This window comes from Diorhabda sublineata, chromosome 10 (assembly GCF_026230105.1).
Source record: "Diorhabda sublineata isolate icDioSubl1.1 chromosome 10, icDioSubl1.1, whole genome shotgun sequence".
Taxonomy (NCBI): Eukaryota; Metazoa; Arthropoda; class Insecta; order Coleoptera; family Chrysomelidae; genus Diorhabda; species Diorhabda sublineata.
Genome location: NC_079483.1, coordinates 3,732,955 through 3,757,521, shown reverse-complemented (window position 1 = coordinate 3,757,521; position 24,567 = coordinate 3,732,955). Strand labels below are relative to the sequence as shown.

The following is a 24,567-nucleotide window of genomic DNA, read 5'->3' as shown; positions in this document are numbered from 1 at the left end:
TATTTACTGTGACAATAAACCTCTTATGAATCCTAGTGAAAAGTTATGCAGAGGAAAAGAATTGCTATTTCCTCCAATAGTCAATGTCCTAATTTCAGTAGCGAAGAAATTATTTGAAAGTCTCAAATGCCACTTGTGTAAAAATATAATATTGTCAAACGAATTAATTAAGGCAAATTCATTAATATATTCTAGGGAACATAAAAAAAAATTATGTGCGCCTTCAGCAAAATTCTGTGATATTTTTATCAGTTTTTCTGATAAAATTTTCGAAAGAATGCCCCAGTTAATCAATTCGTTAGGCATAAAGAAACAAATATTTCGTTTGGAGGATTTGACAGACATTTCCTTAATATTTTGTTCAGATAATAAGGATTATGTAAATATTAGTTTTAGCATATGTATCTTTCATTAAATAGGTATTATTAATAAAATTTTGAAGGGTAATAATAATAAGGCAACAATATAAAGACTATGATGTGATGAATATGGCATACGTTAAATATAGGGAAAGCTGCAAGAAAGACAACGATAATCATTAATTAACCATGGTTATAAAATCAGTTTTTTATATACCATTGTATGTACCATGTATAAATAGAAACATTTTTTAAACACGCCAACATCTCACTGTTGACAGTCCTAAGCCTGCTAAAGTGCGAAGAAAAATTTTTTGTTCGTGGATATAGTTAGAAAATGTCAAAAACAAAATAAAAATTATAATAATCATCCTGTGTTTCAATATTCCATCTACCTATATCTTATACAAACCATTTATTTGTGAAATTTAGATGGTCGGATCTGGTTGTCACATAAATTGTAAATGAAACCAAAATATTTTACAAAATACTTTATTTAATCAGCATTTTAATTTCAGATATCTATATTTCCTTGTAAATAACAATATTTGAATTTGAAATGTTAGCAAAATGAAAGTATGTTGCATAATACTTTTGTTTCATTCACAATTTGATGCGACAATTAGCTTCGAGCATTTAAAATTACTCGAGTTATTTTCAAATTTCCCGCGAAATTAGCATGGATATGAACCTTAGATCAAATCTTTGATTATAGAAATCTTTTTTCTTTGTAAGGAGCCAGTCCGAGAGATGTCGCTGGGATCGAGCTTTATCGCCAATTTTTCATACAGAATGGCAGATCTATCGAATATATACTTTTTGCTTTTACCGCGGCTTTGCTCGCAACGAATCCATTAGATAAGTATCAAAAATCATTATAATAGAAATATATCAATATGATCACTTTATGACATGCGCATGTTTTTGTAAACAAACTATCTGCTGCTAGAGCACCAGCTACGTCATTATGTTCACATTTTTGTTTTGTTTATATTTTTATGTTAAACAGAACCTCACTAACATCATGTTCGAGTTATGAGGATGTGTGTTATTTCTTGCAGATCTGGCTATACAAACGAATATAGTTCTAACTAACGAATTTATTGAGACTTGTTACCGTTCTCACAGCCGTGAAGAACCAGTGTCATCACTTCTCTACTGCGCATCTTGTTATTGTCACAAACCTTCTATTATTCTAGTAACCTTGGTTAGTATTATCGATTTTTAAAAATTATCACATACAAAGTTTCAAAACATGCTTTATTGAAATACAATAACAAATGTTAAAATATATTTTCCTGTAATAACAATAAATAGTTTTGAATTATAACAATTAAAAAGATAAGATGCTAAGTATTAATCCAGAATATTTTTATGGACTATATTATAAGTTTTATCTTAGGTGCAATATGTGTTAATTCCGGGCATTAGATACACGTGAACACGCTGCATATAGTTGGCCATAAGAGAATCATGGGTTTTCTAAATGCACTCCTGTTACCTGTAATGTCTGTGCTTTGTTTATAGTAACAGCAAAGCAAAGCTTGACCGGCAACTGAACTGTTTTAAATTGAAAAGGAAGGTCAGTTGGAATAATTGGAATCCAAGGTATGATAACACTTTCTCTCTTGCCGACACCTGTATAGCACCAAGAATATCCTGCCCCAATTTTTTTATACGAAGCCTTGTTCCATTACATAGACGAGGAGCATCTAGAAGTTTATGTTACGGTACACCTGACAGTTCAAGGGAATTTAAAAACTCGACAGGATATGAAGTACTTCCGTATCCATAATTGTATCCACCGACAAATATTCCTTCATTTTTCCTTGGACGTCTTATAAAATGTCGGTGTTAATTTTATCAACCACTTTTTATCAACTACTAAGACCCGTGACGAATTTTTAGATTATGTAGATTTACGCTTCCGAGGCATTTATTAGACATAGGCTTTCAGCGACAGTCACTGAAGGTACCATTGTACCTAACCTCAAAAATTCCAAACAGCTAAAACTATAGTCAATTGAATTGGATGTATAGATTAATAGATATTGACTTGACCGTCGGTAATATCCTACGTCGATAATATACTATTTAGGGTTTGAACTTCATTACTGTATGGCGCTGAAGTAGCAGAATGTTGATATTTGTTGACATTTTTTTAATTTTTGAATAAAATATTTTATATATATATATATATATATATATATATATATATATATATATATATATATATATATATATATATATATATATATATATAGGAAGCCGTCAGGATAATAATTATAAATTAATATCTATGCTTAATAATAAAGAAGAAAAAAACGCCTAGTTGAAATATTGAAGTGGGGTCACTTTAAAAGCTTCTATGAGTCCAAATTGAATCAAACAATTTAATCTGAAGCTTCAACCCCACTTAAAGATACAAACATCTGTCTAGACCTCTTTCGCATAGCTTGCAAGCATTGGGAATGAGGATTATGGGAACTTTAATGCCTTATAACATGATAAAACTAGATTCCTAAAGAAATTTGATACTAGCCCTTCATTGTATACAGGTTTTTTGAAAAACATGTAACCTCGTCTAACAGGTAGAAAACTGAAAAATTCGAGATTGGAAGAAAAAAAAAATTATACACACTTTTCATGATTCTATAGAATTTATTAGTAAAATTCGAAAGAAATTGTATATGAATTTGTTTTGGAAGCTGATACGGCCTATGAATTTTTATTTATAACTGATTTTTATAGATGTCGCTAGTTACATGGTTTGTACCAAGTAGTATTTAACATAATTTTTTAAAGGTTAGATTTACGAGGGTTCCTACTTAAGTTCTGAGATAGGCAAATAAGAACAAATATTTATAATTGAATATGATTTTATTGTATTTAAAAATAGTCCGAATTAGGACCAGAAAGCACTTGTTAAAGGCAACTGTCACTAGCTGTGTTGAAAAAGAGAATTCCATCTACTTACCTGTCTTTTGAATAAAGGATTCGTCAGGTCGTACAACCCATGAAATGGTATAATCGTCTTTCCCGAAGACCTACAAGCATCAAAAAGTGTGGATAAAATCATTCACCATTGTTGATATAAACTTATACGAGAGATGCTAATTAAGTATTGAGAAAAATAAAAACAAATATTTATAATTAGATATGGTTTTATTCTTCAATAAAATCAATACATTTTTGCATGCGTTTGAACCAATGATCAAAGCAAATTTTCCATTCCAATTGAGCTACCATCAAAACGTGATTTGAATTCACCAACCGCTTCTTCTTAGATCTACAGGAATGTTAAGAAATCATTGGATGCCAAGGACTGTACGGCGGTTGATCCATCAATTTGATGAATGAGACTCTTCAAAAGTGTTTTTCTTCCATATGTTGTGTGAGAGCTCACATTATCGTGGTGGTGAATGATTCGTCTTCGGCGAATGATTTCTTTGATTTTTTTTTTCGAACGCTTCTGGCTGAATGCTGATGTACCACTCAAAATTGACCGTTATACGTTGCCTTAATGGAACGAATTGTGCTTTGAGCGTGAACAATTTTTGTTGGATTTGGCTCGTATTGAAAGACCCATACAGTCAATTGTTGTTTAAAATCGGGTCCATATTTTTAAATCCAGGATTTTTTGCCTGTCACGAAGTCAACATCTTATATACTTTTGAAGCGTCGCGATTGAATTTTTCCAACATTTCTCTGCACCAATCGACTAAAGCTTTTTTAACGGTTGTCAAATTATGCGTAATCCATCGTGATCAAATCTTGTCAGATAACCCTCGTATATATTAATTGAAAGTTTAATCGGATAAATATCTATCAAGGTTATTCTTGGCTGACGATAGGTATATGAGTATCAATAATTTGGTTACTAGACATCATACAGGGTGGTCCAATGGAGAAAAATAGATTTCCTAAAAATTTATATTTCTCAATTAGTTCCATTTATAACACCCTTACAAACTATATAAATACATGAACCATAACGTCAGTAAATCTATACTATAGTAGTATCAGTGTTACTGTACTGTACTGTACTTGCCCTGTCATAGAAATATGAGAGGAGGAAACAAGCCTGAAGTATGGTTAACTTCATGTTCTTCATTCTATATAACACATCTGATATTGACTTTGACATTAGACCTCAAAACATTACTACTTCTAACATATAATTAAGATAACAAACAGTCAAACCCTTAATATTTACTCTATTTTCACTATAATAAGAGATAAAACACCAACCATTTAATTGTCTGAGATAGTTTATAAAATTCCTCATTAAAATTGTGACAAGAAGTAGGTACATTGGTCAGTCAAAGAGGTCACTCACCAATCGGATAAACGCGATAAGAAATTATATCCTGATAGATGTTCTTTAGCCACACATGTCTTTCATGAAGGACATTCTATGAATTATGAATCACCAAACGAGGATATATTGAAAAATTCTTAACCTACTATAGAACCAAACAAAATTTCAATGTCAAAATATTTTATTACTCAACATATTCTCCTCTTAATTGGATACATATATTACAGCGAATCTGCAACGTCTCTAGACCTTTCAAAAAAATGTTTCTTCTTGCTCTGCAAACCAGACCTCCACAGCTTTTATTACTTCCTTGCTGTAGGAAAATTTACGACCTTTTAATTTTTTTGTCAGTTAAGAAAGAGATGATAGTCGGACGGAGCCAAATCTGGTGAATAAGGGGGGATGTTCTAGTAATTCAAACTTTAAATCACGTTTTTTTTGCTTGGCAACATGAGATTTGTGTGCAGGGGCGTTGTCCTGCAAACACAAAACAACTTTGGATAGCTTTCCGCGTCTTTTCTCTTTAATTTTTTCCCGTAGATTATTCACTAATGTCGAATAGTAATCTCCAGTTATTGTTCTACCCTTATCCAAAAAATCAATCATGATTACTCCATGGCAATCCCAAAAAACTGAAGCAAGAAGTGTTCCAGCAAATTTTTAGACACGAAACTTCTTAGGTCTTGGAGAACCAGAGTGTCCTCATTCCATCAATGTTTGCTTTGTTTCTGGATCGTATAAATGTACCCAAGTCTCATCCATAGTAACAATTCGGTTTGAGAAATCGAGCACAGATCGAACGAGATGCTTCTACCCTTGCACGCTTTTGATCAACATTCAAACATTTGGGGATCCATTTTGCAGTCTCATGTCCAAATTGGCGTGAACTATATGATGAACGCGTTTGTATGAAATATTCAGTGCTTCAGATATCCATTTTAGCCCAATTCGACGGTCTGATAAAATCATGTCATGAACTGCATCGATATTTTCGGGACTGACCCAGAAACTGGCCTTCCCGACCGGACGTCATCTTCAATTAAATTACCTCTTTTGAAGCTTGCAGTCAAATTTTTCAAGGTCGCATACGAAGGACATTGATCACCAAGGGTATTAAGCATATCTTCGTAAATCTGCTTAGCTCTAAACCCTTTTAAATTCAAGTACTTGATGATGGCTCGATACTCCAATTTTTCGATTTTCACAATTTCTGTGGACATCTTTTTTCTTTTAATTTATTGCGTAACTCTGATTTACTTTTTTGACGTCAAACTTTACACTGACACTTCTAATAAGTTATTGTTCGTTGTTATGGTAACGCAATATTTTGTTTATGCACGGAAGTAGTCTAGGCTAACTAGATATCAATACAACCTCGTATATTGCCCAAAATGATCAATGTGTCACGCTTAATTTGTCTTTTCTCAGTGTCAAGTAAAGTGCAAAATTATTTATTCCGTCAAAAACGTAATCATGAACTAAAAATTCATGTTCGAATATATATTTCAGAAAATATACTTGAATATAAGTTCTGATTCCGCAAAGTCCTATAATTAAAAAACTAGGGGTCACACCATTATTTACACGTCATCTACTCGATATCAAATTTTTCACTTCTCCGACATCTTGTATGACGAACTTCCTTATAGATATTGTCTTGTTTCAGAAATATTTTATTCAAATTCTTATAACAGGTTTTTTTGGTAGTATTGTGATCAAATTGATTGATATGTTTTGGGTTAAAATTAATCATATCAAGATCATAATCATGATATGTCACTATAATGCGGTCTAATTGGTCAATTCAGTCAGTCAATTTTTGACATGGTTTGAAAAAGATTCAGAAAAATTCCTTCCAGTTTTGATCCTTCTATGGCTTGTTTTATGAAGTAGCTTATTTTATGGAGACCAATTTTAGTTCTAATTTTTGCAGGAACTATCGTCGTTTTCTCTGTTTGTTCTAAGTATATTATTTTCCAAATGCCTGTTATATATGTGAAGTTAGGCAGTAAAACATTGTTGTACATGGTCTTTATAGATTAGAGACATGAATTTATATAACGAACAACCGCTCCTTGGAATAATTTCAAAACATAGACCTTAATAAAAAACATATTTTGATATCTCTTAAGTCAAAATATAAACCGAACTTTGTCGTGAAATTGGTACATTCCGTATAAGTACAAGCGAATCACACGTAAAAAATATCAGATACACATTAGTGGCAATTTGAGATTGCCAATAGAGGCAGCCTGGAAACTAGATATTCATTCGAGGGTACTTGAAATTTATCAAAAAAACGATCGTCACTTGACGCATTTCCTTTATCGATAAATATGGTGAAATATTTTTTTTAAAACGAGCTAGAAATCAATACTTTCCGGTTTATTATTAGGTCAGAAAATCTCATTTTGTCGGACCGAGCCAGAAAATTATTGTGATAGTCCGGTAAAAGCTTTTACCGGACTATCACAATAATTTTCTTAAAGTACTAATTTAAAAAAAATAATAAAATAATTAGTTTAAGATAGTGGTCAATTGGTTTCTATTGTAACCGAGTTTTGTATTATTTAAAACTATAAAATAATTTGACATATTTTGACGTTTAGTTGAAAATGTGACATTTATTATAAAATGGATATTCAAAATGATGCATGTGTTAAGGCGGCCACCCAAGCAACGTTTGATTCCATTACCGTCGAATTCCCGGACACGATATGAACAAACATACCAAATTTTTGAAAAGTGGTGTTTGGGAAAGAAGGTAAATCTCACGTCAACGAATAATTTTGAAATACCGTGCTTACAGATAAGTAATGCTAATAATTATACGTTTAATATAATTATTCAAACATAATGTTTATATTTGTAAAACAAAAATTAACGATTGTTAAAAAAATTGTTAAAATTAGTTATTTAAGAGTTTTTGTTATGAAAATGTGAACTAAATACTCGTAATATGAAGTTTATGGTACAACAATGCCCGTTTAAAAAAAATATTGTAATTGATACGCCCCGGAAGTGTTTTTTACTGGACTCGCAGGCTTTTGCCCACTTGTCCAGTAAAAGACCACTTTCGGGACTTGTTACGTAAACTACTATTATTAACACTTTTACTTCATCAAATAATCAAAGTCAATAATCAAAAATTAACAATGAATTCAAACATGAAATTTGATAAACTGTAGAAAAAATGTGGAAGAATATCAGAAGAGGTTTCCCAATCGCGTTGTTCCTCACATTTTTACATATCACCATCACCTTATGCCGTTAACAGTCACATACAGTACATCAAATTAATATTTCTGAGTTAAAGGGTTACCTATAAGTCCGAGGTAAATTGAAATAGAGGTAAATTGCACCTGTGGGAAGGACAGTAGCGGTCGGAAGGACGCTCCTTCTGTGCTTTTCTTTTAACATTGATAAGAGCTGTATATGGATGTGATACAGTTTTTTATCTCCAGTTAGTGGCAGTTTCATCTTTCCAAATGTGCTTTCTATTTTCAATTCGGTTTAAATCAGGTATAGGTGTACCGAGTTTAGCATGAGGTGCCCTTTTTTGTGGGTGGGAAAATCTTCGGATGCTCAAACTTCTACCACTTAAAGACTCACCCTTTTCTCTTCTCTGCAGAAACTAAAACCGTCCTCGTAGACATCTCCTCCAGCTGCTGTTAATCCTTGTTTTCCCTTCGTTCCATACTTAATTTATTGTTGGGTTTTTTCCTCTGTTTCTGTTATATTTCTGATGTAATTTCATTTGTGACACTGGAATAAAGTGTGCTCTGGTGTGTCTCTACTTCCACAATAGATGCAGGTGTCCTCTGTCTTTCCAAATTTTTTAGTATATGTGACAAAAGATCCGTTTCCTTTCAGTACCTGAATCAACAAATAATCCAGACTACGGTAAGAGCAGTTGAGTTTATTTCTATTCTGGAATTGAGTTCCTTAGTCCACTGGCGTTTACTTTCATTACTCTCTGACATTTTTCGCCATTTTGTTAGTGTCATTTGTTTTGTTTTATTATTTTCTCTTGCTTCCTATCTTCTATAATGAGGTCTGCTGGAAGGATTCCAGTGAGGCCTTGAATTGCCGCCATTGATATAGTTCTATATAGCATAAGGTCACTATTTGGTGGTGGAGGTGGAATCCTTCGCTTACCTTCAAATGGACACTCATAATTTTTTGTTGGATTACTATTAGAATAATCAAAAATAAATTAAAATGTCTATGTGAGAGATTCTATATCCCAGAAATGACACCCGCAGTGAAAGTGTTAGAAACTTTATCCGCCTCTAACAAGAAAAATTCAAATCTGGTGTTGGCTAGAGATTCATTTCATTACCAACGTCAAAACTTTCTCCTTTTTCTACAGAAACTAGTAAATCAAAAGCCAGTTGTAGCAAGACGCTTCGTCAAGATGAAGACTAAAGCCTTTATCCACTTTTAGACTGGTATTTTAACAATACTATTGCAGCTGCTTCAATCGCATGTTTAAACATATGATCTTTTCCTGATCGTTATTTTAGTAAAATATTTTGTATCAATTATATTATTTTTAAAGTTACTACATTATCAGAATAGAGAAAATTCTACGTTTCTTGAGCTATTGCAAGTACAATCTCACTAAAACGGTTATAGTAGCAAATTGATAAGCCGGAACTGGTTCCAAATTATTAATTCTTATTATAAATGACTGTTCAAAACATGTTAGCGTAACCAATTGCTGTAATAATGAGTAATTCATAATATTTTTGGATACACCTCGTATTTGTATTATAGTTTTAGCAACACAACCTTAAAGGAGCCCCAAATCTTCTATAATGTGTATCTGATACTATCTAGTCACTTGAAATATCATTGATTACATTTATCAATGAAACATTTCAATATATAAATAAAAGAATTCACTAGAATAGATGAAGTATATCATATTGTGATCTAGAAACTTCAATTATGTATTTTCTATTATTACTTCTTACTGTTGCATCTTCGCAAGCTTTGAATTGCACAATAAGCTCAGTCAACGACATATCTTCGGTTGTAGAACAATGTACGAATATAACTATTGGTGATCTTGAGGTTCCAGATGGTCAAGTCCTGGAATTCAACTTAAAGATGAATTCTGAGATTAATTTCGTGGGGCATGTTAAATTTGGAGTATCCTATCAGGATCAAACTCCTTTGTTGAGGGTAACTGGAACTGATATTGCAATTATTGGCGGCTCGGGTAAGTATTAAAATATCTAATAATCGGGTTACAGTTTTCACTTGAGATTTCTCACTAAATTTACATGATTATTATATTTATTTTAAATGATTAGGTCATCATTACTGTCTTGGATCATTATAATTAATGAAAATATCATTCTCTCTTATTACCTCCATATTTCTTTTTGTATTAAACTGAATATTTCAAAAGATAAACAACAGATAAAACTTGTTATATAGTGTGTTAATATAACCGACACAGAGCGGAAACTTATAGAGGATCACGCCTACACAAAAACCTACACCATGCGGAGACAGATAGAGAAGCCCAAAATATGACGATTGCTTTAGCTTAACAATACCAAATTATACGAGGCTTAAGAACATTATGTAATGCTAATTGGAAGGCGCAGTTTATTACTGTTAATGCTTTCATAAAACTTTGTCGAATAATCAAAAACCTGTTTTCAACAATGCTATTTAGAAAGTTACCAAAAATTCAGGAATTGAGTGTTAATTCATACATCAAATTTGATAATTTGCAATTCTTCTGGTGATTGAATTGTCATATATTTTTTAAATAAGTGAAAAATTGTCATTTAGCTGATTGGTCTCACGTTTTGGCAAAGAAAACTCTAGAAAAAGCGTTGAAGAATATATATAAAGAGGTTTCCCAGTCGCGTGGTTCCTCACAAAGTAATATTTTCACATATTAATCGCCTTCTAATTACCATCGACTAATGTCCTTAAGAGGATATTTCTTTGCACGTGGAGAGCATTCCAAGATTCTGACTTATAGCTTCCAAATGGAAGTTTATTCCATCGATCATTTCGTTCCTTGTGTTTACCGGTGTTACATATTCTAAGCTTCTAAGATATCCAAAAAAAATGAATCCATTGTATTTAATTCAGGGGTAGGTAGTGGCCGTGCAAATGGACTTCCTCGACCAATCCACATCACATGTCTTTGCGAATGTTCAGAGGAATTTGTTTGAATTGCACCATGAGGATTTTCACCTGCCCATAAATGTTAATTATGGGAATTAATAAAACCGTCTCGGGTGAAACCAGCTTCATCAGTAAACAGTACAAATTATCAACTCATCGCTAATCTAGAAAACCAACAAGCGTAGGCTAGTCTTGTTGGATCAGCTTCTAGTTTCATGGCATGCACTTTCTGGATGTAAAAGAGGTAGAGAAATTGCTCCTGAAGAATCCTATGAATAGTTGTCGTTGATGCGTTCAATTGTAATTAAATTTTGCGTACGCTAGTTGTGGAATCAGCATCAACTGCATCCAATGCTTTTTGCTCGATCAACCCTAACAGAATTTCTACAATCAGGAAATTGTTTAATATAAAACTTGAATTCTCTGGATTCTAACAAGTTACCAGAAAACAAACCATACATCAAATGGCTTATTCACTGAAGGTAAATTCTACAATATTCAAACTTTAAATCCGATGTGATGAACGGTTTTGAAATGAATGGCAAACTGACATTAACAGATTAAGTTGCTTGCAACTTTCGATCGAACATCATGTAGTAGCTTATTCTACTAGATAAAAAATAATTATTATTAATCTCTTTCAAGTTTTTCCTTATGCTAGTAACATGATCTTCGATAGTATGTAGTACAAATATTTATTTCTTTATTCATTAGTTCTCCAACAAATGTTTAATTATGTTTTAATACCTCCTGCAAGTATTCTCAATAAATAATTACAATTTATGATAATTTTCTTCAGAATGTCTCCATATGGCGAACGGTTTCTTTAGCATGTACAATTATATAAAAATCTACATATCTCATGAACCATAAATTTCATCAAGTTAAAAAATAACTTTTTGTTAAAAAAATGATTGAAAAAAACATTTTTGCTATCTTTAGAATATGCATGTCATTTCAAATCTTAAAAATTTACTAAAGAAATTTGGAGTCTGTGGCCGCTACTTTAAGAGCGTTAACTCCGATTTTCGGTCATAATTCTCGACCTAGTAGACAGGTAGGGACAAGTTTACTGAAAAAGTTTGAGTTTACATATTCGTTGTGTGATGTTGCCGTGCCAGTGAGACTACGGGTTGGTCGAAGTGTCGAAAATATCGCTGCCGTTCTCAAGAGGTGGGCATCGCCAAGACCACTTTATGGCGAATTTTGCGTAAGAATCTTACTTTACACCCATACAAGATCAGGCTCACTCAAGAATTGAAGTCGATGGACCATTCGAAGCGACGTACGTTGTCCGATTGGGCTCTGGAAAAGATGCGCCAAGTTGATCAATTTCATCGCAAAATCGTCTTCAGTGCTGAAACTCATTTCTGGCTCAATGGGATTGTCAATAAACAAAATATGCGGTATTGGCGGGTTAAAATCCATATGTGCGTAATGAACAACCACTTCATCCCCAAAAGATAACTGTTTAGTGCGGTTTACATGCCAGCGGCGTCATAGGGCCATATTTATTCGTCGACGATAATGGTCGCTACGTTACTGTGAATGATGATCGTTATCGCGTCATGATTATCTATTATTTTTGGCCCGAATTGGAATATATAGACTTGACCAACATGTGGTTTCAACAAGACGGCGCTACAAGCCAAACAGCAGACGTTACAATCGATTTATTGAAGTTTGATGAGCGTGTTATCTCAAGAAATGAACCAGTCGATTGGCCCTCTAGATTTTTTTCTTTGGGGCTACGTCAAGTCATTAGTCTATGCTAATAAGCCGACGACGTTGGAAGAGCTCAAAGCCAACATTGAACGTGAAATAGTAGCCGTTTCGGCCGAAATGTGTGGCCGAGTCATGGAAAATTGGGTCTAATGAATCCATCGCTGCACACGTTCCCGCGGTGGCCATATGAGCGAAGTCGACTTCCATTCATAAAGTTTTTGAAATATCTCAAATGGTTTATTTTGAAAAAAAGTTGTCAAGTCCTTATTGGAAAACCCCTTATATTCCAGGTTCATTAGCTGATTGCGGATCCTAGCCCAGAACGAGATTTAGTTCACAGTTTCCGGACGTCGTATTCAATTTTTAGTGGAAATGTCAAAGTTGAAACTTGATCTATAGAATCTTCTGATTCGCATCTCTTTTTGGTGCGTTAATTCTTATATGATATTCAACCACTCACACGGATTTTACATTAAAATTCAAAACTAATAAGCTACTTTCATGCTAAAATACCACAAAGTATGAAAATCACAAACTTTAGTAACCTACCTATGAAACTTTTAAGAGGAATAATTTCGAATAACCATAGACAAATGACATAACTCATCGCATTTTACCACTGGTCCACTAGGGTAGAAAGGACCCTATCATGTGACTACGACCCGATTAACTCGAACAACCATGAACGTCATCCGGGTTAATTTCCGAGTTTCTGTAAAGTCCTATTATTCATAATTTTCGAACTATTTTGATTCAAAAAGCATGCAGTACTGAAGTGTGCCTCAGTCTGAAACTAAAAACGTCAGAAGTGAAACTTTTTATGTTATTCGAAAAACGTCAATGAATGGAATGGCGAATAAAAATTAGCTAGAAACTATCGACAGAAGAAATGATTTATAATGAAAATCAATAGAAATGTATAAATTATCTTAGATTTATTATTACAAAATTTAACTTGTACGATAAATGCATCCCAAATATTCTGCATATTCGTAACATAATGCTAAAAGAAGCTGCAAATAAACCAATTGTATACTTTGCCCCTTTGAAAGATAATGAGAACTATAACAGACTCAAACATAACACAGGAGGAAAAAAGAACATAGAAAAAAGAAGAAATAGTGAGAGAACTGGAAAAGGAGAATATTGTGAGATACATATAAGCACAAAGACTCAACTGGGCTGGGCATATAATGAGAAGAAAACCAATTGATATGATCAAAAGAATAACGCAATGGATCCCATTGTGGCCAAAGAGAAGGGGCAGGCCGACAAAAACTTGGAGAAACGAAATAGAGGAAGACATAAGACAATATAGAAAACTGGAGGGCAAAATGCCGGAACCGAAAAGAATGAAAAATAACAAAAGCAGCCAAAACAAACGACAAACTATAAAGAAAATGAAAATTGGAAAACGTGGAGTAATCCTCCTCAAAAAAAAACAGGATTTAAAGTGTCAAAAGCGATAGCCATAATTTGATTGAAAGGCTTGATAATGATAATGATGATGATACTTTGCCTTTCCGATCTGTCGTCATCTTCAATGGAAAATTTACCTCTTTTGAAGCTTGCAGTCCAATTTTTCTCGGTCGCATATATTAAGCATATCTTCGTAAATCTGCTTAGCTCTTAACCCTTTTAAATTCAGGTACTTAATGTTGGCTCGATAGTCCAATTTTTCGATTTTCGTTACATTTTACACTGACACTTCTAATAAGTTATTGTTCGTTGCTATGGTAATGCAATATTTTGTTTATTCATGGAACTGGTCTAGACTAACTAGATATCAATACATCCTCGTAAAAAGTATAATTATATTAAAATATGAAATGTCATATTTTACAATTTTACTGAAAAATAGCTCTTTTGATCATTCTCTTAACAGAAGTCACTAAGGCAGACACATTGAATTTTTGGCAATACAAAAAATATTTAACGAAAGAATGGCTGATAAATCAAATGAAATTGCTAAGAAAAGTGCTATAGCAGTAGGGCAAATTATCTTCGAAAAGGTACGAAAAAGAATATGCGATGTACTGTAAAATACAAGGATACCGTGAAGTGCCATTTTCCGTACTCAAATTAGTACTGTAACGTCGACTTTACAGTAAAGTATGAAAAAAAATTGCAAATAATACAAAAGAAAATAACTAAATTTTCTTGAATAAAATAATACTTATCTTTGTTGTATGTAGATCCTCACAAGATGGTACAAAAGAAAAGGAAAATACTTCTTTTAGTTGGCCGCATTTGAAACACGTGGCGACTTGTAGAGCGTCAGCGGTTGACTGACGAATATGATGCGTTCAAACATTTCTGTGAGCGCTTAGGAGATGGCCACGATATGTGCCCCTTGATTAACATTTTTCTCCGGAACGATCTTCTTACACAAATAGTTAGTTAGGACCAAATAACTTATCAACATCTCTTAATTAAATAATCAAAATGTCATCTTCTATTGGACAGTATCCAAATTTGTTACAGAAAACTATAATTCGAGTATGTTATTTTTAACTCATATAATCCCGATTAACAGATTTTGTTTTCTAAGATTTCAGTATTATGAAGTCCAGTTCGCAAACTATTACATCTTATACTTCCATATTGATCTATTTTTTATTTAGGTCATATGCTCGATGGACAGGGTGAAAAATATTGGGATGGAAAAGGCATAAACAGTGAGAAGAGAAAACCCGTTTTATTAGAAATTCAAGGGGAATCCGCAACAATCCTAGATTTGAATATATCAAATTGTCCACAAACTTGTATTAGAGTTTTCAAAAGTATGAACATTTACATTAAAAACACCACCATTGATGTTTCAGATGGAAATTATGTAAGTACATTTCGTTACAATATAATTTTGACTTTTCTATTGGTGATTCTTCGTGTAGCTGTTGGGATATCATTTGAATTTTGCAGTATTTGAACATGTCAAAGTTGAGATATATAAACGATATAATACCAAATCTGAGAAGGAGACAGGAGACATTGGAATGTTACCTTCGAACAGGCTTATAAACAGCTCTAGCGTGAAAAAAAAGTAATTTGATCTCTCAGAATCCGTAACACGAACCAATATCGACAAGAACAAGTTTGTGAGATCTTAAGTAGTCTTGCATTCTGAATATTTTCAACATGAGCAGTTTTTCCTATTTTTTTCCCCAATTTTTCTCATTGTTGATTCATCAATAGGTTTCTATGGGTAATTTACATTAAATAAATCGCAAACCTATTGCTGAATTCAAGTTTTTTCTCCACATTAGTAAATAAATATATCTATTGCACTCAATAAGTCTTGTCACTGATTCACAGATGGCGCTGCCATCGTCAAATCTATATGACGTTTATAGTACCAACTTTCAAAACACTATGTCTGAAACTCCATGACACTTCGATTAATCAGAAAAAAGTGACAGCCATTTAAGTGAAGCTACTTTTGTTATTATCAAAAAATTAATCATAGCTTCTTGATGAAAAAAAAAATACTCTGCAAGCTCAACAACGGCTTCAAAAGTATTAGCCTCCATCTGCTCCATCGTAAAAAACCATTTGTTATTATTTTGCTGGTCGTTTAATTGAGGTGGCGACTCCAGAAAACATCAACAAAAGTCTACAAATTGGTTATATCAAACTGTAAATTGAAATTGCAATAGATAGCTGGGGCTATAAAGATATCAGAATGCACTATGTGCGATTATGCATGAGCATTTGACTGTAAGAAAGCTTTTTTCAAAGTGGGTGCCGCATTTACTCATAGTCGATCAAAAACAAACATGATCTAGAGCATGGCCATGTTTACAAGTAATAAATAGGATGTTTAGCATCGATATGTTATAATGTGAATCCATGACTTCACTCCGGAATCAAAACATCTGAGTGAACTGCAGCCGGTCCGAAGCATCCAAAGGCACAACAGTCAGCTGGAAAGGTTGTGGATTCAGTATTTTGGAATGCCCATGAAATATTGTTCATCGAATATCTCCAAAAGGGAGAGACAATCAATAGCGAATGGTAGATAAAAATGTTGGATCGTTGAATGTAACAATCAAGGTAAAACGGTCTCATATGTCAAAGAAAAAACCACTGTTTCACCAAGACAATTCATCGATTCACAAGTCGATGACAACGATGATTAAATTGAATGAATTACACTTTCTCATACACCGTGTAGTCCAAATCTGGCTCCCAGTGACGACTGGCTATTTACTTAGTTCAATAAATGTTCGTCGGTGAGAAATTCAGCTCAAATGAAGAAGCTGAAGCCTATTTTGAGGAAAAAGACAAATCCTTCTACAAGCACGGTATCGAGAAATTAGAGAAGCTTTCGATTAATTGTATTGCTCTTGAAGGAGATTACATTGATGAATAAAATCGATTTTTGTCAAAAAATGAGTTTTCCTTAGTTAGTCATTCGACTTATTGAATGATGTGCTATACGTAATTCATAAAAAAACAAAATATTTACAGCTATAATCAGGGTTTTTAGTTGCCAGTTAAAAAGAACGCACTTCAATGATTAAACTGGTTTGTACGCATAGCGAACTAATATTTACGTAATCAATATTTTTATTTACCAATCAACTATTATTATTTCAGGAAGATTTGGGTGTAGATACTCATGGTATTGCAATAGCGAATTCGTCATATGTTACCGTCAGATCTGCAGATATCAATAATCAAGGTGATTGCGTTGTAGTAAACCAAGGATATAAAATTGCTGTCGGCGAAGTCACTTGTAACGGATCTCTAGGACTTACAGTACGTCCTGAATGGGAATTAGCTAATTATATCAATAACGTCAATTTTACAAATTGTACAATCAAAGAAAGTCAAACTGGTATAAAAGTGGTAACATCCCCTCATCAGGCTAGTGGAGTAATTTCGAACGTCGTATATGAAGATATACAAGTCGAAGGTAACTGAAAATTCAGCAATCAATCAATTTTTCGATATTGTGACTTGGAAATTGGGTATGAGATTGTTTCATTTGATGCAATGATGAATATGTGAAAATATGTCGCCAGAAGCACAATATGAATTAAATGAAATTAACTACAAATTTTTATCATTCATCATTAGGTTTGGCTCCTATCATTACACTTCACATTTTTCAACTGAAATTGATAATAAATCAAAATTAATTTCACAATAGGAGGGATGTCTGGAAAGTTTCCATTATTTTTATTATCCTTTTCACAGTTTATACAATATACAATTTGTGCAACGATGCTTTCACCTTTTAAATCCTTTCAAATAATTCAATACTTTACGTTCATTACCAAAGAGTTATGAATAACATATCAAGGATAAAGTGAAAACTTCCACGGATGCTTAATTGACAACTAACTACTTCATAGTTGGGTTGTGGGCGGTCAAGGAAAGTTACGATTATGGATCCTTCGTGCCCCAATTACTTTAGTAGGCAAGCTGTAAGGTGTGCCGTATTCTTTGAACACTAGGGTGGGCCCAAAAAAACAAATTTTTCTTTTTTACAATTCTATACCGAGGAAAATTTCTCTTTAGGATAGGTAAGTAAAATGCATTTTTAAAATGAAAAAAAAATATTGAATCTCTAGCTAGCGCATAGTCCTTGGAATTTTTTTTCGAAAATCAAGTCATTTTTTAACTTTTTTGTAGTTCTTATTCAATGATATTTTAAACTGCTACAGTGGAAATCTTTTATTAAAAGTACCAAAAACCACCAAAAAAATGTAAAACCGTCAAAATCTTTTAATTTATCGTAGCGCAAAAAAGAAAAAACCCGGTAAATAGCCCATTACTTTTATTTTACTTATAACTACATTAATTCTTTTAGAATGGCGATGTGTAGAGTACAAATAAATGAGAAAATTAAAGTTTACATTTTATTATGCTAATACTAATCCAAAAAAAAAGAAAAAGAAAAGAAATAAGAATTGCACTTAATTTTAAAATTCACTCACTGTTTTTAGGGAGATAACTTGAAGCTGCTCTTGCTAGCAAATGTTGGCGTTGAAGCTCTTGATGCTAGGGTGGATCTAAGAAACCATCTCGGTTGTTGGCATCGACCACTCTTTTTGATGCTTCAGTCACTAATTTTACGCAGCATTTAACTTCTTGCATATGGCATGGAAATTTACCAAAATTCCATTCGTCAGCCATTTCACCGGCGGTAATTTTAACCCAAATTTCATCATCAGATACTTTGCGCAACAATAGAGGTGGTGTAAGCACCCTCGTACTCCAATCAATTAATTCAGTATAATCTTTTGCCTCAAAGTTAATTTTCGGGGGACGAAAATACCTTATTGGTTCTGCTTTAAAAGCTAACTTTCTTGCTTTTTGGATTGTTTTGGTCCCTAACTCTCTGATATGCTTCCTTTGATCTACTATCATTATAAGGAGCAAGTTTTCCGGATGGACGAAATATGCGTTTCTTTCGATCACATTATCAACTATTTGAACCAAATTTTCTGGTAGAAATCTAGTAGATTTGATAACTTCCAAAATGTATTCAGGGCCATATGTAAAGTAGTTGCTATTCTTTATTTCAAACCATACAGGCATGTATGATTTAAGAATGAACGAAACTAATATTTTCTGTTCATCTGAAGGGTGTTCCACACTTTTATATAGTCTCAAAGCTCTATTAGCTATTGTCAACCACCTTGGGTGGGAAAGAGGGTCTGGTTCACGAACAAATAAGTTCACAGGGCAGTTACCTGACTTTATTGCATGACTTAGGTCAGATACTGTTGATCTTTGGTTAAAATATTGGGATCAATATCTGGTATTTCACAATTCACATATTAGTTGAACTATTCTGTAGGTTCTGTAGGTTCATGACGCGCGTAACTTGTAATGCCGCGCTTATAAAATGCAAAAATTTATTGATGTTTGAGTCATTTTCGCTATCCCAATGTGGAAGATTTGGTAATTATACACTTTCACGTTCACCTTGTTTTTTGGCTCTAGAAAATCGAAAAATGGATGGATTTTAATGATCTTGGTCTCAAAATGTTCCATTTTACGGCGGATTTATAAAAAAAATACGAAAATTAAAAAAAATAAATATTTTTTACAGTTTTATGACTTTAAATGCAAAAAAATGACTTTCTACATATAATCCTTCGTAGCTGTTTCTGACGTCGTGGAATCAAGTTCGTATATGTTTTTTCGTAACTTACATAAAAAAATGAATATTTTGAAAAAAAAAGTTTTTCTACTATTTAAGGTTTAAAACTATTAAAAACCGCAAATTCAGCCACTACCCCCGTGTTTTTCATAAATTCGTCGTAAAATGGAACATTTTGAGACCAAAATTATAAAATTTATCTATTTTTCGATTTTTAATGGTCCAAAAACTATTAACATTGAAGAATATAGTACGAAACTATTCACGAAAATTGATTGTTTTTCGTCGATTTCATTTTAAGCTATAAAAACTGAAAAAATCATTCTTTTTGGATTTTTTTTTAAATTGTTTATTAATTTATGTAGAATACAAAAAAAATATAAAAACTTTATCTGATAATGAGATAATTTTTTGTAATGGATTATTTTGCAAAACCGTTTTTTTACGATTTAAAACAGTAAAACTATGAGAAATTTTCATTCCAGTTATTTCTACTAATTTTTTTTATAAATCCGCCGTAAAATGGAACATTTTGAGACCAAGATCATTAAAGTCTATCCATTTTTCGATTTTCTAGAGCCAAAAAACCAGGTGACCGTGAAAGTGTATAATTACCGAAGATTTTAACGGTTTTGATTTTTTTTGTTAATTTCATCAAATTTGATGAAGGATTTTCACTATAGCAGTTTAACATATCGTTGACTAAGTACTGCGAAAAAAGCTGCAAAATGTCTTGATTTAGGTATAGCATTGTGAAAAAGACAAATTCGTTTTTTTTTCGGTCCACCCTATTGAACACCTCATACATATGAGCTGGATACTCTGGTGATCTGTATTTTATTCATAACAAAGCAGTACTGGCTTGTGCAGCTAGCTGTAATATATTTTTAAAAATACCTGGATTTTCTCTTGAGTACATTTCTCAAAATTAACATTAAGCTGACAGAAAATGGAATAACCCCGATAAAAAACATATCGCAGCTAATCGCTGCTAATCATGTTTGATACTATTACGATGTAATATGATTACTTTGAAGATAAAATGAGGCCGTCAGCGCAAAATTGGCCTAACCAACACCAACAATTTCCCTATATTGAAGTTCAGTGCTTAAACTAATTAAGCGGCGGATTATGATGAAAAAACAAGACTTGAAAAAGAAAGAAACTTGCATTTGCTCAAGGCAAATGCTGTAAGAAAAGATATAGAAATATATACAAATAATGAAGATGTATGTGTAATTTGCTTCGATCTTTTGAAATCACTTCCAGCCCCTGTTATTAGTACAGGAATATGTTATTACAAGCGTCAACTCTGGACATACTACTTAGGTGTTCATAATATGAAAAATGAAGAAGTGTATATGTTTTTGTGAGATAAAACTATAACATCCAGCCTAGGATATCTGCCGCCCGGGTGCAAAAACAAAATATGCCGCCCTATAATTTTCTTGCAATTTTTCCAGTCGTTCTTCTTTGTCCTCGTTTGGCTTAAAATATTGAACATGGCTACATGAAGGTTATGGTTCTTTATTGCTCGGTGACTCGGTGACGACAGCTAATCGTTTTTTGTCTTCATATATCTAATAATTAAACTATGATTAAAAATTTTTGTGAAAATTTGAAACTTTATTTTTTTTCGTTAAAAAATTCATTAGAATTTTCAAATTGAACTAATATAAAATAATTAAAACCTACCGTTCAGTCCGTTCACAATCAGTAAATAAAAATAAATCAAATAGACACTGATCTCATTCCCTAATTCGTTATATCGCAATCTTTACTCTTTACTCTTTGGTCTTCTACTAATTAACTTAAATAAAAGTTAAAAAAAAGGCCACGCAAACTTAGATAAACATGAAAACACGGCTTTGGAAAAATAAAAAAAATCCAACATTCTCAAAGTCGGTAAAGAGTATTCTATTAATATATTCTGGCGTTTTTGCGGCAACGAGTATTCTTTATTATTATTACCTATTTATCATCTTTTTTACGCCGCCCGATTTGCCCGAACGCTCAACGCACTATTTTGGTATTTTTGTAATAATAAGAAAAGAATATTTTGGAGAAATGCCGATATCAAAAAAAGGCACTTTGCGCTTTGCGACTAAATATTTTTTGCTTTATGGGGTTCTGTTATTTTTTTTTTAAGACATTTTGCCTTTTGCCGCCCCGTGTTAGTATCATGCACTCCTTCCACCCCCGGCACGGATCGGCCCTGCATCCAGAGGTCCCCAAAAAAAATTTCCTGTCTATTGTATTTCTTAAAAAATATTTTAAAATGCATACATCTTATAATGTACTCTGATCAATGACGGAGGGCAAAATAGGAATATCAAGACGGCTCTTTTCTATCAGTTTATTGTTTCCAGTTCTATTGAATATGGTATTTATAAAATAGACCACAAATTTTTTGTAGGCGGACATTCATACATGTCATGCGATTAGGATTTTGATTAAGTGAAAAAACAGAAACGGTTTTTCAAAAACATCTTTGTGTCTGAAGACTGGAAGCAAGTTATTTTAGTGGCTATAAAGAAGTAAACCGTTCAAAATATTTTCTATGACAAAAAATTTATTTTTTTCTTGCAAATCACCAGAAAAAAATATCAAGAATCGTAAACTATGTGGAGATAAAGGCAAAGTTGAATGGTTAAAGATGCAATGGCTAATATTTTGTAGAGAGCATCCTTTTACATTTTATTTTAAATATTCTAATAAAAATGATGTTCTTTTTCGTGAAGTTGACCTTAAAAAGAGGAATTCTATTATCTTTGAAAATCCTCAACTTCTATGTCCTACTAATAACCCAACTGTTATTGTCTTACACACCCCAATTCATCATAATTTCTACAGCAATATGAAAACATCTTCAACATCTATTGATGATATTTTCATTGACAACCTCGATAACCAAAATGTTTAATTGGTTTTTAATGTTGTATGCTGTAATAAAAATAAAGATATTCATGATAATATCAATTTTTAATCCTGGCCAAAATGGCCTAACTCACAATAAGTAAATAAATATTACACTTTTTGTTTTTAAAACAATTCTATTTTAAAAGTAAATTAGCTAAAACAATAAAAAACAAAATAAGTTGAAATTGAATTGAATCCATTGAAATTTAAAACTGACAAATAAGTTTGAAAGATGCTATTTTGTGAATATTAATTTTTCCACATCATTATCTTCTAGTTTAGACCACTGCACTTGCCGTCTCAAATGTTCATAATTTAATTCTTATCATTTCTTAAATATAATAAGAAATCCTCATTTCCAGACCTCTGATTAAATATACTAACCGTATGTAATTTTTAAACATATTTTTAGGAATACTTTTTAGAGGTATTGAAGTACGCCAAGATCTCGATGACGACGGACATCCATCCGATAATGTAGAAATAAGTAAACTCAACATTTCTAGGGTCAACGGTACTATGACAACCAAATATGTAAGGTCAGTTTACATTTGGTGCGGAACTGATGCTTGTGCTGACTGGACTTGGTCAGATATAGAAATACGAAACGCACAAGTGGAAAACGCTTGTAATTGTATACCCATGGGTTGGTCTTGTTGGTAGAAAAAATTCATCTAATGTTGTATAAGTAAAATAGATTGTGAGCTAATAAATTGAATCTTTTACTACACCTACCTCTCATGAATTTGTTCCAATTTTCACAACTTACTCTTTAAATCATTTCAACTTTTTTCCTCAAAAGATTTTAATTAAAGGAAATAGACCAAACGATAGGCGTATCGTCTTTTATTTGTTTGTTATCTAAAGTAGCGTTTTTCTTTGTGTTTTTTATAAACAATAAAACTTTAACTGTAAGAAGTAGCGCAAACATTTGAATCATAATAAAAAACATTCCAATAATTTGAGAAGGCAACAGGCTCAGCTGGGGAGGAAATATGAAATATAAAATTACGGAAACAGCTGGGTCATGATATTCGCTAATGTAATTTATTGACCGTTATAATCCTTTTTAAAATTACGAAAAAGCAAAAAAATATCTTCAATTCAAATTATAACGAGTTTTTCATCATGCAATATCACGTAACGCGTACTTAGTCAAATTTATAAAGATTCTTACAATGCGTTATCCTCTACAAGACGTCCATCCGTTTGGAGTATTGCTCGCATATTTGGAGCTCGGCTCCCAAGCATACACTGAGGATGCTCGACTCCATACAGAAGAGAGTAATTCGACCTATAGACAATCCAATGTTGACCAGAAACTTGTACTGCTCAAAGTATAAAAGAAAGATTGCCAGCCTGACTCTGTTTTACTGATACTACCAAGGCAGATGTCCAGCATAATATCACTTAGAGCAGTTCGCCTGCAGACGCCTAGATCTTCAATCAGGTTCCTGGTTCCTGAGCATATACTAGGCATAGATAATAGAGCAGTGACTGATTGGTAAAGTTACTGCAAAGAAGTCACAACAGAGAGCTACCTGAATCAGCAGAGTGAAAAAGGAAAGATTGGAGAACTGGGTGCTGATAGGTAAGGCCAAATTTGGCTGGTGCATGTTTCCTAAAATCCGGGTTGTTGAGGACTACTGGTTGTTGGAAATGATCGAGGATGGCTCATAAGATTTCAGATCAGAAACTTGTCCCAAAAATTGCTGAGATAGGAAGACATTGATCCCGCTTATCCTAAAACATGTAAAAACGGTACAAATATACTCACAGATGGGTGGCGTGCTTACAACTACTACAACACGGTTATTTCCATGAGACACTCTGACATTATCGAGAGTTTGTGTCTTAAGAAGGTGTAAGCACTCAAAGAATTGAAGAAACAGACACCGACCATTTAGTTGATTACTAATAGCGTTGTTTCACGAAAAATGAAATAGATAAGTTTCGAAACTTGCTAGCTA

General features: G+C 32.9%; 1 protein-coding gene across 1 annotated transcript; it reads left to right on the top strand.

The window, feature by feature from the left end:
* The first annotated feature begins 9,543 nt into the window (after positions 1 to 9,543).
* LOC130449602 (uncharacterized) lies at positions 9,544 to 23,552 on the top strand. Its single transcript, XM_056787536.1, has 4 exons — positions 9,544 to 9,907; positions 15,186 to 15,397; positions 17,161 to 17,479; positions 23,010 to 23,552. The coding sequence occupies exons 1-4, from the start codon at positions 9,634 to 9,636 to the stop codon at positions 23,258 to 23,260; spliced, it is 1,056 nt and encodes a 351-aa protein (XP_056643514.1). The 5' UTR covers positions 9,544 to 9,633; the 3' UTR covers positions 23,261 to 23,552.
* The last annotated feature ends 1,015 nt before the right edge of the window (positions 23,553 to 24,567 follow it).